Genomic DNA, 18434 nt, shown 5'->3' on the forward strand with positions numbered 1-18434 from the left:
AGTGTTCCTTTTTCTCCACATCCTCTCCAGCATCTGTTGTCTCCAGATTTTTTAATGATCGCCATTCTATCTGGCGTGAGATGGTATCTCAATGTGGTTTTGATTTGCATCTCTCTGATGACCAGTGACGATGAGCATTTTTTCATATGACTGTTGGCCTCATATATGTCTTCTTTCGTAAAGTATCCGTTCATATCCTTTGCCCACTTTTGAATGGGCTTGTTTGTTTTTTTCCTGTAAATCTGCTTGAGTTCTTTGTAAATTCTGGATATCAGCCCTTTGTCAGATGGGTAGACTGCGAAAATTTTTTCCCATTCTGTTGGTTGCCGATCCACTCTAGTGACTGTTTCTTTTGCCATGCAGAAGCTGTGGAGCTTCATTAGGTCCCATTTGTCTATTTTGGCTTTTGTTGCCAATGCTTTTGGTGTTTTGTTCATGAAGTCCTTGCCTACTCCTATGTCCTGGATAGTTTTGCCTAGATTTCCTTCTAGGGTTTTTATGGTGCCAGGTCTTATGTTTAAGTCTTTAATCCATCTGGAGTTAATTTTAGTGTAAGGTGTCAGGAAGGGGTCCAGTTTCTGCTTTCTGCACATGGCTAGCCAGTTTTCCCAACACCATTTGTTAAACATGGAATCCTTGCCCCATTGCTTGTTTTTGTCAGGTTTATCAAAGATTGTATAGTTGTATGTATGTTGTGTTGCCTCCGGTGCCTCTGTTTTGTTCCATTGGTCTATATCTCTGTTTTGGTACCAGTACCATGCTGTTTTGATTACTGTAGCCTTGTAGTATAGTTTGAAATCCGGTAGTGTGATGCCCCCCGCTGTGTTCTTTTTGCTTAGAATTGACTTGGCTATGCGGGCTCTCTTTTGGTTCCATATGAAGTTCATGGTGGTTTTTTCCAGTTCTGTGAAGAAAGTCAATGGTAGCTTGATGGGGATAGCGTTGATTCTGTAAATTACTTTGGGCAGTATAGCCATTTTCACGATATTAATTCTTCCTAACCATGAACATGGAATGTTTCTCCATCTGTTTGTGTCCTCTCTGATTTCGTTGAGCAGTGGTTTGTAGTTCTCCTTGAAGAGGTCCCTTACGTTCCTTGTGAGTTGTATTCCAAGGTATTTTATTCTTTTTGTAGCAATTGCGAATGGCAGTTCGCTCTTGATTTGGCTTTCTTTAAGTCTGTTATTGGTGTAGACGAATGCTTGTGATTTTTGCACATTGATTTTATATCCTGAGACTTTGCTGAAGTTGTTTATCAGTTTCAGGAGTTTTTGGGCTGAGGCGATGGGGTCTTCTAGGTATACTATCATGTCGTCTGCAAATAGAGACAATTTGGCTTCCACCTTTCCTATTTGAATACCCTTTATTTCTTTTTCTTGCCTGATTGCTCTGGCTAGAACTTCCAGTACTATATTGAATAGGAGTGGTGAGAGAGGGCATCCTTGTCTAGTGCCGGATTTCAACGGGAATGCTTCCAGTTTTTGCCCATTCAGTATGATATTGGCTGTTGGTTTGTCATAAATAGCTTTTATTATTTTGATATACGTTCCATCAATACCGAGTTTATTGAGGGCTTTTAGCATAAAGGGCTGTTGAATTTTGTCAAATGCCTTCTCTGCATCAATTGAGATAATCATGTGGTTTTTGTTTTTGGTTCTGTTTATGTGGTGAATTACGTTTATAGACTTGCGTATGTTGAACCAGCCTTGCATCCCTGGGATGAATCCTACTTGATCATGATGAATAAGTTTTTTGAGTTGCTGTTGCAATCGGCTTGCCAATATTTTATTGAAGATTTTTGCATCTATGTTCATCATGGATATTGGCCTGAAGTTTTCTTTTCTCGTTGGGTCTCTGCCGGGTTTTGGTATCAGGATGATGTTGGTCTCATAAAATGATTTGGGAAGGATTCCCTCTTTTTGGATTGTTTGAAATAGTTTTAGAAGGAATGGTACCAGCTCCTCCTTGTGTGTCTGGTAGAATTCGGCTGTGAACCCGTCTGGACCTGGGCTTTTTTTGTGTGGTAGGCTGTTAATTGCTGCCTCAACTTCAGACCTTGTTATTGGTCTATTCATAGTTTCAGCTTCCTCCTGGTTTAGGCTTGGGAGGACACAGGAGTCCAGGAATTTATCCATTTCTTCCAGGTTTACTAGTTTATGCGCATAGAGTTGTTTGTAATATTCTCTGATGATGGTTTGAATTTCTGTGGAATCTGTGGTGATTTCCCCTTTATCATTTTTTATTGCATCTATTTGGTTGTTCTCTCTTTTATTTTTAATCAATCTGGCTAGTGGTCTGTCTATTTTGTTGATCTTTTCAAAAAATCAGCTCTTGGATTTATTGATTTTTTGAAGGGTTTTTCGTGTCTCAATCTCCTTCAGCTCAGCTCTGATCTTAGTAATTTCTTGTCTTCTGCTGGGTTTTGAGTTTTTTTGATCTTGCTCCTCTAGCTCTTTCAATTTTGATGATAGGGTGTCAATTTTGGATCTCTCCATTCTCCTCATATGGGCACTTATTGCTATATACTTTCCTCTAGAGACTGCTTTAAATGTGTCCCAGAGGTTCTGGCACGTTGTGTCTTCGTTCTCATTGGTTTCGAAGAACTTGTTTATTTCTGCTTTCATTTCGTTGTTTACCCAGTCAACATTCAAGAGCCAGTTGTTCAGTTTCCATGAAGCTGTGTGTTTCTGGGTCGGTTTCTGAATTCTGAGTTCTAACTTGATTGCACTATGGTCTGAGAGGCTGTTTGTTATGATTTCTGTTGTTTTGCATTAGTTGAGCAGTGCTTTACTTCCAATTATGTGATCAATTTTAGAGTAGGTGTGATGTGGTGCTGAGAAGAATGTGTATTCTGTGGATTTGGGGTGGAGAGTTCTGTAAATGTCCACCAGGTTTGCTTGCTCCAGGTCTGAGTTCAAGCCCTGGGTATCGTTGTTGATTTTCTGTCTGGTTGATCTGTCTAGTATTGACAGTGGAGTGTTAAAGTCTCCCACTATTATTGTGTGGGAGTCTAAGTCCTTTTGTAATTCATTAAGAACTTGCCTTACGTATCTGGGTGCTCCTGTGTTGGGTCCATATATGTTTAGGATCGTTAGCTCTTCTTGTTGTATCGATCCTTTTACCATTATGTAATGGCCTTCTTTGTCTCTTTTGATCTTTGTTACTTTAAAGTCTATTTTATCAGAGATGAGAATTGCAACTCCTGCTTTTTTTTGCTTTCCATTAGCTTGGTAAATCTTTCTCCATCCCTTTATTTTGAGCCTTTGTGTATCCTTGCATGTGAGATGGGTTTCCTGGATACAGCACACTGATGGGTTTTGGCTTTTTATCCAATTTGCCAGTCTGTGTCTTTTGATTGGTGCATTTAGTCCATTTACATTTAGGGTTAATATTGTTATGTGTGAATTTGATACTGCCATTTTGATGCTAAGTGGCTGTTTTGCCTGTTAGTTGTTGTAGATTCTTCATTATGTTGAAGCTCTTTAGCATTCAGTGTGATTTTGGAATGGCTGGTACTGGTTGATCCTTTCTATGTGTAGTGCCTCTTTTAGGAGCTCTTGTAAAGCAGGCCTGGTGGTGACAAAATCTCTGAGTACTTGCTTGTTCGCAAAGGATTTTATTCTTCCTTCACTTCTGAAGCTCAGTTTGGCTGGATATGAAATTCTGGGTTGAAAGTTCTTTTCTTTAAGAATGTTGAATATTGGCCCCCACTCTCTTCTGGCTTGTAGTGTTTCTGCCGAGAGATCTGCTGTGAGTCTGATGGGCTTCCCTTTGTGGGTGACCCGACCTTTCTCTCTGGCTGCCCTTAGTATTCTCTCCTTTATTTCAACCCTGTTGAATCTGACGATTATGTGCCTTGGGGTTGCTCTTCTTGCAGAAAATCTTTGTGGTGTTCTCTGTATTTCCTGCAATTGAGTGTTGGCTTGTCTTGCTAGGTGGGGGAAATTTTCCTGGATGATGTCCTGAAGAGTATTTTCCAGCTTGGATTCATTCTCTTCGTCCCCTTCTGGTACACCTATCAAACGTAGGTTAGGTCTTTTCACATAGGCCCACATTTCTTGGAGACTTTGTTCATTCCTTTTTGCGCTTTTTTCTCTGATCTTGGTTTCTCGTTTTATTTCATTGAGTTGGTCTTCGACTTCAGATATTCTTTCTTCTGCTTGGTCAATTCGGCTATTGAAACTTGTGTTTGCTTCGCGAAGTTCTCGTATTGTGTTTTTCAGCTCCTTTAATTCATTCATATTCCTCTCTAAGGTATCCATTCTTGTTATCATTTCCTCGAATCTTTTTTCAAATCTTTTTTCAAGGTTCTTAGTTTCTTTGCATTGATTTAATACATGATCTTTTAGCTCACAGAAGTTTCTCATTATCCATCTTCTGAAGTCTAATTCCGTCATTTCATCACAGTCATTCTCCGTCCAGCTTTGCTCCCTTGCTGGTGAGGAGTTTTGGTCCTTTCTAGGAGGCGAGGTGTTCTGGTTTCGGGTGTTTTCCTCCTTTTTGCGCTGGTTTCTTCCCATCTTTGTGGATTTGTCCGCTGGTCGTCTGCGTAGTTGCTGACTTTTCGTTTGGGTCTCTGAGTGGACACCCAGAATGTTGATGATGAAGTATTTCTGTTGCTTTGTTTTCCTTCTACAAGTCTAGCCCCTTTGCTGTACGACTGCTGAGGTCCGCTCCAGACCCTGCTTGTCTGGGGTGCACCTCTAGTAGCTGTGGCACAGCGAGGGATGCTACCAGTTTCTTTTTCTGCTCTCTTTGTCCCAGGATGATGCCTGCCTAATGTCAGTCTTTTGGATATAGAGGGGTCAGGGAGCTGCTTGAGGAGACAGTTTGTACTTTATAGGGGTTTAATTGCTGATCTGTGCCCTCTGTTGTTCATTCAGGGCTGTCAGGCTGCTATGTTTGATTCTGCTGCAACTGAGCTCATTAAAAAACCCCCTTTTTTTTTTTTCTCAAATGCTCTGTGTTGAGGGGTTTGGGCTTTATTTTTGGATGTCTGATCAGGTGTCCTGCCCAGCTAGAAGGCAGACTAGCCACTGTTTGGCTGCCGAGGCTCCGCCCTGGTGTTGTGTGATTCGTGCTGTTCCTGCCGGCTCTGCTGTGGTCTCCGCCACGCCCTGCAGCGGAGTCTCTTTGTTGTAGCGTGTTGCCTCAGCAACGGCAGGCTGCGTCAGCAGTGGGCGTGTATCTCAGTAGGGACGGGTTGCCTCGGCAACGGCTGGCTGCGTCAGCAGTGGGCGTGTATCTCAGTTGGGGCGGGTTGCCTTGGTAGTGGTGGACGCCCCTCCCCCACAGAGCGTCTCGGACTGTCTACTCGGGATAGTTTGAAATCGCGGTTTTGTTCGTCCCACTGGGTATCCCAATTCCTGCAATCCCCTGGGCTGGGCTACTGTCCAGGTCTCATTCAGTCTCAAGTCCAGCCCTCTCAAGTCTCAGGTTGCCGGTTCAACAGGGCACCCGGACAAGCGCGCCCTGTGGGGATTGCTGGGTAGGGCCGGCCGCCGCCGCCCCGGCTGCTGGCTTCGCCAGGCAGACCTACTGCCTGGCGTCCCGTGTCTTTTTTATACTTGGGAGTTTCCCCGTTCTGTGGGCAACAAAGATCAGTCTGGAAATGCAGCACTGACTCACCGTTTGCAGATTCAACGAGAAGAGCTCCAATCCTGGGTTGTTCTCACAGCGCCATCTTGAGTCCCCTCTTCTTTCTTTTTTAGAGACAGGGTCTTTCTGTGTTGCTCAGGCTATATGCAGTGGCTATTCACATCATAGTTCACTACAGCCTCGAACCCCTAGGCTGAAGTGAGCCACCTGATTTAGCCTCTTGAATAACTGAGGCTACCGCTGCATCCGACAAATGGTCTATTTTCCAACAATTTTTTTTTGAGTATCTTTAGGTGTCAGAGAATTTTCACAAGCAGATAATATCTACTATTTACTTTCCTTCCATTATATGAAGCAAGCCAGATTATCTATGTATGTGTCTATGTGTCTATCTATGTATCTATCTGTCTGTCTATCCATCCATCCATCCAGTTTCTCTTTATCACTTTCTATTTTCATTCACTTAAAGTAAGCCTACTGGTGACTATCATTATAACTTTAAATGTGATCCTTATAGTTCTGCTTCTTGATTTAATAGCTTTAAATGATATCCATATGCTCCACACTGTGAAAAATAAGAAATTAACATATTTCCTTCATTTTTACCTCTTTCTCTACTTTATATTCCAATTTTTGCTTGATGTGTTATTGCTTTTCCATTTTTATGATTTGTGATATTTGTATTTTGTTTGGAAATATAATCAAATCTTCTCCCATAGGTTGATAAAAGTTAAAAATAAATTATCAGGCTGGGTGTGGTGGCTTACGCCTGTAATTCCAGCACCTTGGGAGGCTAAGGTGGGCAGATCACCAGGTCAGGAGTTTGACACCAGCCTGGCCAACATGATGAAACCCTTTGTCTACTAAGAATATAAAAATTAGCCAGGTGTGGTAGCACACACCTATAATTCTGGCTATACAGGAGGCTGAGGCAGGAGAATCACTTGAACCCGGGAGGCAGAGCTTGCAGTGAGCCAAGATTGTGCCACTGTACTCCAGCCTGGGTGACAGAGTAAGACTCTGTCTCAAAAAAAAAAAGTCAATTATTGGAGCATATAGATTATGATGTGTAATGTTTTCAATGGTATAACCATTTAGGACAAAAATATAGCACTATGATATTAAGACTTTTCCAAGTAAAAGAAAATTTCCCAGCCATGGAAATAGCTCATGGATCTTCCTTTATTTGTTTCTAACTTTATTTTCTTCTTCAGGTTCATACTTAGTTGCTACAATTTCTCACATCCATGTGGACATTAAAACAAGTTATCTGCTCTTTTTTTTTTGAGACAGAGTCTCCCTCTGTCACCAGGCTGCAGTACAGTGGTGCAATCTTGGCACACTGCAACCTCCACCTGCTGGGTTCAAGCAATTCTCCTGCCTCAGCCTCCCAAGTAGCTGGGACTACATGCATGCACCACCATGCCCAGCTAATTTTTGTATTTTTAATAGAGACCAGGTTTCACCATGTTGGCCAGGATGGTCTCGATCTCCTGACTTGTGATTTGCCCTCCTTGGCCTCCCAAAGTGCTGGGATTACAGGTGTGATATTTACTCTTTTTTTAGAGTAATTTTTTCATAGGGGGTTCATTGAAGAATTTCAGAGCCTTTACATATTCTGAAATGTTTTTATTTGGGAATTACATTTGATTTTTAGTTTAGATGGACATAAAGTTTTACTTTCAAAATGTTTCATCTATAAAGATATTCTGTCTCTTAGTATTCAATGCTGATGAGAAATCTGATGCTGGTCAGATTCTTTTTAGGAATCATCTTTTCACTCTGGAAGTACTTGAGATTTTCCCATACTATTGACATTTGTGTAGTTTCTACAGCTGGCCATAAATTAGCCTAACTGAGTAGTAGCTTAAAACAACAGAAATTTTACTGTCTCACAATGTGGAGGCTAGGAGCCTGGAATCAAGTTGTCATCAGCACCATGCTCTCTCTGAAGGTTCCAGAGAAGAATTCGTTACATGCCTTTCTCTTAGCTTCTGGTGTTTGCCGATAATCCTTGGCATTCTTTGGCTTGAAGCTGCATAAATCCAGTCTCTGCCTCCATCTTTATCTCCATCATGTTTGTCCCTCAGGTATTTCTCTATGTCTCTCCTTCCCTTCTTATAAAGACACCAGTTGTGTTGGATTGGGGCCCACCCTGATTCAATATGACATCAAATTAACTTGATTACATCTGCAAAGACCCTATTTCCAAAGAGGGAGTGACGATTAATACTACAATATATACTTTTTGGGGATGCAGTTCAACCTACACAACAGCTTCTAAAGTTCTACCAGAATATGGCCAATATGCTTACTTAATCCTGTTTAACACATTGTGGACCTTTTCAATTTGGAGATGTACATGTGTTTTAAGCTCAAGGAAATTGTCTTCTATTATTTTCTTAATAATTTCTTCTCTCACATTGTGTCTGCTGTTTTTTTTCTGGAACTTATATTTGTTAGATGTTTACATTCCTGGGTTTCACAATCTCTCTGTTTTATTCTCCTTTTTGATCTTTCATGCTTAATATTTAGAAGATTCCTTGACTTCTTTTCCAGATTACCAACTGTGTTTCTATCAATCATTTTTCAGCCAATTTTTGACATGTTTATGCAGGCAATCACATTTCAATTTCTAAGAAGTCATTCTTTCTGATTTTCTACTTTTGTGGATGGAGTATATACTCAGATTCTCTGAGGACAATAATTAGGATTATTTAAATATTTTTTGCTTTTCCTTGAGTCATCCCTGATTTCACTAGGTTCAGTTATTGTTAATTGTATTGATTTCCCTTGTGATCCTTGGTGGTGTGTTTGTAATTAGGAAAGTCGGTAATGACTGGCATAGGTTTCCACTGCAGTTGTAAAGCCTGTTTCTCTCCTAGAATTCTTGTATAAATGACAAGGCTGACCTGGAAATCTGTGTGAGGGGCCAAAGGCTGACCAAATGATATGCAGGCTTTCCTTTATGCTGTGTGTGTGTGCATATGTGCATGTATAGCAGAAGTCAGGCTGGGAACACCAGTAAGTGTTAAAGTAAGAAGGGCTTTGCTCAGGGGTTGGAGATTTATATATTTCCTCTCTCAGATGGTGCTGCCTCCTCTCTCTCTCCCCACATTTTACCTCTTACTTGGTGATCTCTGGTGTTACTTCAAGCTCCACTCTGCTTCTCTATCAAGTTCTAACACCTTCATTTGGCATTCTTTTCAGTCAGGTATTCTACTTTCTTGAGAGAACGTTTCTTCATTTCTCTGACTTTTCTGCCAACTGCTCTGTCTATGCTAATAGCTTCCCATCTCTTCAGCTGTTATTCATTAATGAGTTGCCCCACACCCCTGCCACACTTTGACAGACTATGCACCTGGGAAGACCTTTTCTAACTCTAATCTTTTGTGGGGCAGCTTCTTCTCTTCCTTCTATGATAGACTAATCCCGTCTATATTTTGCCTTGCAAAAATGCTTCAACATTACTGTTTCTTTTTTTTTTTTGTGACAAGCATCTTCAATTTTCAGTATTGTGATGTAAGCCTGTTAAAATATAAATTTCAGCAGATCTAGGGAAGAAAGAATGACACATACTGAGATGTGCCCTCTTCCAACACAGATTTTTACACTCTTCAACTTTTTATTTCTACTCTCAGATGTTTCATCACGTACAATTTTGTGTGCACACAAACACTACTTAAATTAATGAATGGAGTGGAAGAATCATATCATGTGTTTTATATCTGCTTTCTTATTTATGTTAGCATCTGGGAAAGTACAAATATGCTGGCTGTTATACAGCGTTTTTCTGTATTGATGTTGTATAAAGTGCATTTCAAGCATGAATCATTAAGAAATCAAATAAGTTCTTGAATGTTTCATGAACTCACTTTACTAATTGGTCTTGAGAATTGAAATACATTCAAGTTAGAAGCTTTTACAGTTATATAAAACAAGTTAATGGCAGAGTCTAAAGATTTGATCTTTTTTCTTTTATGTTTATTATATTGTATGGATAATGTGTGAGACACTTTAGTCAAATTAAGAGGAAAATATTTTAAATCTTTATTTTTCAGCAAAAAATCGTGGAATTGCCATTCCAGTGGATTTGGACAGCCAAGTTAATACTCTTTTCATGAAGAGCCATTCAAATATGGTGCAGAGAGCAGCCATGGGTTGGAGACTATCAGCTCGCTCTGGGCCACGCTTTAAAGAAGCTCTTGGAGGGCCTGCTTGGGATTATAGAAATATTATTGAAAAGTTACAGGTACATGAGAGCATGAAATGGCATTAACATTTTCTAAATTACATTTTTAAAAAATATGTAGTCACAAAAATAAAATGTGGTTAAAAATATCGAGTTCTATTTGGGGACCAGGCCTTGCTTTACAACTGTCTACTACCACTACTCTTTTTAAACATATAGCTTCCATATGTTGTGAGTTATTTTTTAATGAGTGTATATTAATTACTGTGTTTTGATAATATGATTGTGAGTAGTGGGTCTGAATATCAAAATAATCATAATACCAATGATAACATTGGTAAATAAATTACATATTCATAATCTTGCTTCAACTTATCTTTCGGTATTCCCTTCTAATCCTTTGGTCAGAATGATCCAACCACCTTGCTCTTAGATTACTTGTATAGTATCTCACTCATGATTTTAGCCTGGAAATTGTATTAGTTTGCCAGGGCTACTGTAACAGAATGTCACAGACTTGGTGGCTTAAACAACAGAAATATATTTTCTCATAGTTTTGGAGGCTAGAAGTCCAAGATCAGGGTGTCAGCAGGGATGCTTTCTTGGAGGCCCCTTTCCTGAGCTTGCAGATAGCTGAATTCCTGCTGTGTCCTCATAGGGTCTCTCCTTTGTGTTTGCACATATCTGTGTCCTAATTCCTTCTCCTTGTAAGATACCAGTTGTGCTGGATTAGGGCCCATTCATATGAACTCATTTTATCTTAATTACGCCTTTGAAAGCCCTAGCTATAAACAGAGTCACATTCTGAGGTACTATGAGTTAGGGCTTCAACATATGAAATTTGGGGGGATTACAATATAGCCCATAACAGACATCTTTCCATCCACATAATTAGTATAACATTCCATAGAGTTGAATTGGTGTATAGTTTGAAGAATTTTTTTTTCCTGCAAAATGGCCAGGATGTGGACTGAAATAAGTATTATGAGAGATCACATGTAGATGAGTGTTATATGGCATTAGAAGGACGAGTTAGATTCAGGGAGTATGAGAAACTTAAAGGGTGTGAGACGTTAAAAATTTGGGGGAAAATGCCATTATAAGTGGTCCTTGATTTGTAGGATAGGGTTAGCAAAAAGAGACTAGAAGAAGAGAGAGTAGTGAGAAGTTACTTAAGATCTGGGCCAGGTAGTGATATGGATGAAATGAAGAATGGCACTACAGACAATAATGAAGGCAGGGTCAGCAGACCTGGAAGCTCCTGGATGGAAGTAGAAAGAGGCCATGAGAGGAGTTTAAGAGGCCCTGATGATTGGAGACTAGGTCATATTAGGACTGTGTATTGTAAGAGCAGAGGAGAAGAGAATGCAATAGAAGGGCAATGGAAAATGCAGTGAACTAGGAGAGCAGGCTACTGAGTATACTGGAAGTTAAGTCTTTATTTGAAGATAATAGTTGGAGCAAGGATAGTGGTTTGTATTCCTTAAAGAGAGAATACAGTGATAAAAATAAACAAAAAAGAACACTCTGTGAGTGGCTAAGAGTAGTGGAATGGCCACATCACGAGTGAGGAAAAAGCAGGGTCAGAAAGGAACATTTCAGAGGAGAGGTGTATAGTAGTGTCAGAAAGCACAGAGAGGGTATGCCTTAAACTTCTTTTAATAGATTGATATTCATTAAGTATTTATTTAGTAAAAATTCTAGACTAGCCACTGTGTGAAGTGCTAGAGAGAGAGAGCCATGGGGTCTATGCTCTTCTGGGACATGCATTCTAACTTATTAAATAAATGATAAATTGTGAGATAATTAAAACTGCAATGAATAAAATAGAGCATAGTAGCAGCATGGTGGAGAATTACTGGGAGAGTGATCCTATAATTGTGAAGTTCCTTTCTACCAGGGTAACAGTTGTGTTGAGACCTGAATAATAGGAATTTTCCAAGATTTGGGTTCAGAGAGTTTTATAGGAAGGAAATAGGAAACGCAAAGGTGCTTAGGCAGGAATGAGGTTGATTTTTGAAGATCTAAGAAAAGTCCACTGGAGCAAGAGTTTAGTGAGTAAAGGAAGAAAATATTACGAGATAAGGGGCCAAATCATGTCGAGAGTTATATGGTGCTGTGGCTGTGCCCCAAGTATTTGTGTTCTCCCCTGCCTCAAATTCATGTGCTGAAATTCTAACCCCCAAGGTAATAGTATTAGGAGGTGAGGTCTTTTGGGAGTCGAGATTAGTGTCCCTTTAAAACAGGCCTATGCAAACTCATTCAGCCCTCCACCACATGAGGACACAGCAAGAGAGGGACCTTCTATGAACTAGGAAGTACATCCTCACCAACAACAATTCTGCTGGTGCCTGATCTTAGACTTCCCAGCTTCCAGAACTATGAGAAATAATTTCTGTTGTTTATAAGCTACTCAGTTTATGATATTTTGTTATAGCAGCCTGAACAGATTAAGACACATAGGAAGGCATTTTAAGTGTATTCTAAGCGTGATGGCAAGTTATTGAAGGTTTTCAGCAGAGGAGAGGCTGATTTGGTTTACTTTTTAAAAGATCACTTTGAATTTTGGGTGTGTTATAAGATCCTGTCATGGAAGCAGTGAATCTAGTTAGGTAGCTTTGCATTAATTCAGGCAAAAGGTGATGGCAGGTTGGCTTAAGGAGGTAACAGAGTAATGCAGAGAAGTGTGTGCATTTTGTATAAATTTAGTTGTAGAACTAATAGAACTTGGTGGATGAATTGATGCATTGTAAGATGATAGAAGAATGAAGGATGACTCTAGTTTTGATATGATATGATTGTATTATTTACTAAAATAGGAAGCAATGGGAGAGAAAGAGGTTAGGGCTGAGTTGAAATTAGGTTCTATTTGGGAAATTTTAAATTTGAGTTGCCTATTTAGATACCTAAGTGAGTGTGTCAACTAGGCTGTTGGATGAGTGTGTCAACTAGGCTGTTGGACATATGACTCTGAAGAGGTTTAGAAAGATGTCCTGCTGGAAATATAAATGTGGAAGTTCCAACATATAGATGATAGTAAAACCACAGAATTGGATGAAATTTCTCAGAAGAAAGTGTAGTATCAAAGAGAAAGGGAGCAGGCAGTACCGGGAATTGATGAAGAAATAATAAGGACATAGGTGGAAAATACAGTGTGGTGTCATAGAAGTCAAGAGAGAAAGTGTTTCAAAGAGCAGAAACCGGTGTGTAAAATGCTTAGCGGTGATTGAGATGAGGCCAGGCAGTAAACCACCGAGTTTGGGTGATGATCGCAGCTAACTGGTGCTCAATTATAAAGATTGCTAGCATTTATATGGAATAAGTGGCCAGTATGTGTTAGAGGCTGCTCTGTGCACTTACCTTTAATCCTGGTAGCAGACCACATGATTGTTAATATAATTATCCTAAGCTTTCACGTGGGGAAACAATGACTTAGGGAGGTTGCATGGTTGGCTCCTGACCAAAATAAGACATAAAGAGAGAATTCATATCATAGCAGCTAGAGCACTGTTTGTTTAGTAGATGAAATAAAGAAGAGGTAATCTAAACAACAGGGATATTTACTTAAATATTGTTATATTTGGTAAACATACCATCCCTATATTTGTATAATACTTAGTTTTCCCCTTTATTTCCTGTTAGTCTCTTTTAATTGTTTTCAGAAATTTCTCAGAAAGCTTATTTAGAGTGGTTGAAGTAGAAATTATCACTTTTGCAGAAAGAGAAGAGTTAAAATAGGAATTAACATGATTCATAAGAAATCAAGAAGGTGACATATCCATCTGTGCTTCTGTAGCCTAGAGTGACAATAAGCAATTGGCAATGTTCTGCTTAACAAAAATATGCCATAGCTAGGGATGAATAAATTGCTCCTTTACATAAGAATCTTTTATTCTTCTAACATAGTTTAAAAATAAAAGGGAGTGCTTTAACCATTAAAGAATGTTTAGGAAATTATAATTACCTGCAGTTCATTTTAGAAATGTATCAGTTAAGATGCTTACAGCTTTAATTAACACAACATTCAACTAAAAGTGGCTTAAATAATAAAGACCATATCATTTCACATTGCAAGAAACCTGAAGCTGTGGCTCTCCTTGAGTTTAATTGTAGGCCTGGGCCCCTAAAACCAAAGGTCTGTAGGCATTCAGCTCAATGTTGGTCTCCCAAGGTCACATGAGGGCTGCCTCAGATTTTAGATTCACACCCTCAAGCTGCCTTGAGAACAGTAGGTGATTTTGAAAGAATCTCCCCACCCACAACACATACCCCACTGTCTCAGTGGACTTCACCTGATGTCTCATTGAGTGGAACTGTGTCACATAATCATGCCTAGACAGATTGCTAGAGGCGGAAATGGAATAACCAAGCCTGGCTTAGAGTAACCAACCTTGACCTTAAGGTGAGGGGGCTCATCCCCTGAGAATGTTGTTGCCTGACTCAGAAATTACTTTGAGATTCTGTTAGCAAGGAAGAGGGTAAAGAAAGGCTGGTTGGTCGGTGACCAATAGGATCTCTCAAAAAATGTAATTTGAAATTCTGTTCAATGTCTTTGAACCCAGGTATAGTTCTAATATTGCTTCAAATAATATTTCAGTGACCTTTCCCATTGGATGAAATAATTCATTCTGAATGACCAATGACATATGGAATTTTTTTCTTTTCAAGACAGGGTTTCATCTGTCACCCAGGCTGGAGTGCAGTGGTCCTATCTTGGTGCTTACTGCAACCTCTGCCTCCTGGACTCAGATGATTCTCCCACCCCAGCCTCCTGAGTAGGTGGGACTACAGGCACATGCCACCATGCCTGGCTGATTTTTGTATTTTTAGTAGAAACAGTGTTTCACCATGTTGGCCAGGCTGGTCCCCAAATTCTGGCCTCAAGCAGTCCGCCTGCCTTGGCCTCCCAATGTGCTGGGATTACATGTGTGAGTTACTGCACCTGGCTGGAAATCTATTTATTTTTATCTGTCACTTGGTATGCCCCTAGTTTATTGCAATTTAGTGAGTGCCTGTCATGTCTCCATTATAACATTAGGCACTGTAGGGCACATAAAGTGGCTTAACTGACTTTTCCTTTTATAGGTGTATATTCTTAGAAATCTTATAACTACTTTCCCCTCCCTTATCTTGTAAATGAAAACACACATACACAGACACACACACACGGACCCAGGCCATATTCATACATAAAACCAGACTATAATTATGGCACAGACATTTGGTGCCATGGAAATATAGGGGGCATCTATAAAATTCCTATTAGTATTCTTAGGCTTGTCATATCTTTGAAAGATAAAATCCGACTTAGGCCTTCATGTGGATTCTCTTGTGTTTCATTCCCTAGGATGTGGTAGCCTCCTTGGAGCATCAATTCAGCCCAATGATGCAGGCTGAATTCTCAGTATTGGTTGATGTATTGTACAGTCCAGAGCTGCTGTTCCCTGAGGGAAGCGATGCAAGAATAAGATGTGGCGCTTTCATGTCGAAGTAAGTGGATCCAATCTGAAATTCTGCTAGTGTCACCAAACTGAGATGGCCTCTAACATTTCCACTTTATACTTCACTGATATAAAATGACAGTCTGCAAAGTATGTGAAAGGTCTAAAATCCATGTTAAAATATGCTGCCAGAATAATTAAATTGAGTCATTTGAAATTTTATTTTGGTGAAGGTCAAGTTATCATATATTACTAAATTTACTGAAAATAAAGTGTGTCATTATGGGGCACAAAGTATTATGCAAAATAATATTTTGGTCCTAATTCCTTTCCATAATTATATGGTATGACCTTTTAAAAAATTCTTGTTTAAAGTCACTTGTTTTCATTAACATAGGGAGAAAGGAAAAGGAGCTAGCATTTATTGAGGTCTTGCTATTGTCATATGTCTTTAACTATTATTTTATCTAATCTGCATAAACACCCAGAGACTGGGAGGTCAGCCTGATTCAGAGAAGAAAAAACCGAGGACCAGGTGCGCTTCAGGTGCAGGGTTAGTAAGACTCAGACCCAGTATGTGGCCATGCTGCCTGGATGATTCTTGCTGCAGTTCTTTCATTTACTGATTTTTCTCAGCATTTGTGGTATTGTCAGATCTATTATAGCTGATATATTTACCCTAGGGTAACTTCATCTTAATCTAAGTGAAAAAATCTCGAGGGAGATGTGCAAGGATAAGCAGTTGTGAGAAAAAGCCTAACTAGCTCCAGAAAGAAGAGACTTGTCTTTATGTGGAGGGCATACCATTGAGGACTCTGCAGGTGGTCACATGTAGACTCTAGATGTCCAGTCAGAAAGAAGGTGCTTAGTCTTCTTGGGAAGAGTATCTGGATGGAGAGTCAGTGAGATGAGCTTGTCCAGCTTCTTGACCCTGAACCATCCCAGCTAATTCCTGTGTGGTAGAGGGTATTGCTGAATGAGATCTGGAAACCTCTCCCATCAACTGTGATGTACCGAGGCAGAGGTTGAAGCCCTAGGGGACACAAGAAGTGTGTTCCTTTCTTTCACCATTTAAGCTGAGACTTTGGGAGTGAAAGCAAGGTGTGAGATGAGAAAAACTGCAGGGATTTTGCTGAAGAATTGTGGGGTTTTTATATTATGGTTATGGCTAGAATCAGGTATAGGCTCATTGCATCTTAGGGAGTTTGGCAAGAATGTATTTTTCTGGATACCTGCCAGTCTTCTGAGTAAGAATTTTAAAGTGAAGAGGCCCAGAGTGTACAACTGATGACTGCTGAGAACATTAGAAAGAAAATTTTAAGTGGAGGTATTACCTAGTAATTCACTCTAAAAATAGGGTGTTGAGCAGGGTTCACTATTCAAAGGATGGGTACACTGAAAGCCCAGACTTCACTACTACACATACATGCATGTAAGAACTCTGCACCTGTACCCCTTACATATCTAAAAATAGGAACTAAATAAAAAAAAGATAATAGGATCTTTGATAAATACCTTTCACCTTCTATGAATATATGTCATTATGTAGAATATGGGTTAAAAATTAGGTGATAAACCTGTCAAGTTCAATAAATTGACATAACACTATAGCTATATCCCTGAGATGTGACTGCCTGGAATAGGGGTTGGCAAGCTCTGGTCCTCAGGCTAAATTGGCCCTGCTACTCATTTCTGTAAAGAAAGTTTTACTGAAACGCAGTGGTGCTCACTCATTTCTAGATTGTCTATGGCTGCTTTCATGCCACTGTGGCAGAATCAGCTAGTTGCAGAGACTGTGTGCCCCACAAAGCCTAAAATATTTACTATCTGATCCTTTAGAGAAAAGGTCTCCTGACTCCTTGTTGAGAACTAAGGTGCCAATATGGTAGCTACTAGCCACACATGGCTATTTATAATTTGAATTAATTAAAATGAAATAAAAATCTACTTCCTTAGTCATATTAGCCACATTTCAAGTGCTCAATAGCCACATGTGGCTAATGGCTACCAAATTTGGCAGCACAAATATAGAACGTGTATTATTGCAGAGAGTTCTGTTAGCAGTGGTCTAGAACTTGAAGATACTTGTCTATGAGAAAGTGATATGAAGTACCTCAGGATATCAAGTAAATATTGAGCTGTGCTGCAGATGGAGACAAGTCTGTGGCACCATTAGGTAATCTGAAAGGAGAGAAGCAAAAGTGATATGGTAATAGGAACACATTGCAGATCCTACACCCATGTGAAGGAAAAATGATGTGTTTACATGAGTGGTTCTAGAAGAGATTCTAGAAGATATTTTTGTGCTGTTGCAATTGTATTACAGCCAGAGCCTCAGGACTGTCTGTTTTACATCTTAGTGCTCACCCTACCTCTTCCCTGATTCTGTGAAGAACCAAGGGTTTCCTTTGTAAGAATATCTTACAAAATTAGAATCTAACTTTATGAATAGCTTTGCCAGGGGTCTTGTATTGCTGTGCATATCATCCTGGTAAAGCTTAGCTGGAGAATATAAATTTAGGTCCAGGCCCTAAGTAGGTCTTCCTACTTTTTCTCGAATAAATCTAATTCTTGGAATCTGTTGACTCAGATGGGTCTGCAGGAGAATATCAGGATAGACCCCAGGAAAGAACTGGAATTCACAGTCTAAACACATAGAGTGAGAGAGAAGAGAATAGGTCAATGACACTGTTAATCTTTAAGGCAGCTGATTAGAGTCCATTCAAGTCAACACCTTCTCCTCCCTTGTGAAGGAGAATCTCAGTGTTTTTCAGACTGTGGGGTGTGATCCATTTATAGATTTTTTAATTGACTTAGATAGAGGCAACCAGCTAATTAAAAAAATGAATTAGAGAAGATACCAATTATCAGAGTGCATCTCATAGTAAGGATGACATTTGTGTGAGTTTATACACACACTCCCACACAGGTACTTCTATACTGGGTTGTTTTCTGAAATCTGTTTCTTTCTTTGATCATAGAAAAAACATTTGAAAGTCACCGACTTAGCTTAACCAGTCATTATGTGGTTTATGAATGCCTTTTATAAATCTGTAGCAAGTTGTCATTCAACCTTGTGGTTGATGTTTTCAATATGGTCAGTGAATTAAAACTTTCATCTAAGGAAGAGTTAAAGAAAATGGAAATACTTAGGCTGAGAGTGAAAAAAAAAATCAAAAGAAATTTATCATGTCCACCAAAAC

At 39.6% G+C, this 18434-nt stretch overlaps 1 protein-coding gene across 8 annotated transcripts in view; it reads left to right on the forward strand.

The window, feature by feature from the left end:
• ITPR2 (inositol 1,4,5-trisphosphate receptor type 2) overlaps positions 1–18434 on the forward strand; it is a 529604-nt gene that overhangs the window by 285074 nt on the left and 226096 nt on the right. For all 8 annotated transcript variants that reach the window (XR_013522736.1, XM_054238248.2, XM_078339073.1 and 5 more), the window contains 2 exons: positions 9660–9850; positions 15138–15280. Coding sequence is in view for 7 of the 8 variants with exons in the window: in XM_054238248.2 (XP_054094223.1) it covers positions 9660–9850; positions 15138–15280 (334 nt within the window). In the remaining variant the exon portion in view is untranslated. The remainder of the gene's footprint in view (positions 1–9659; positions 9851–15137; positions 15281–18434) is intronic.

The sequence above is a fragment of the Callithrix jacchus genome, chromosome 9 (genome assembly GCF_049354715.1).
Source record: "Callithrix jacchus isolate 240 chromosome 9, calJac240_pri, whole genome shotgun sequence".
NCBI classification, from domain to species: Eukaryota; Metazoa; Chordata; class Mammalia; order Primates; family Cebidae; genus Callithrix; species Callithrix jacchus.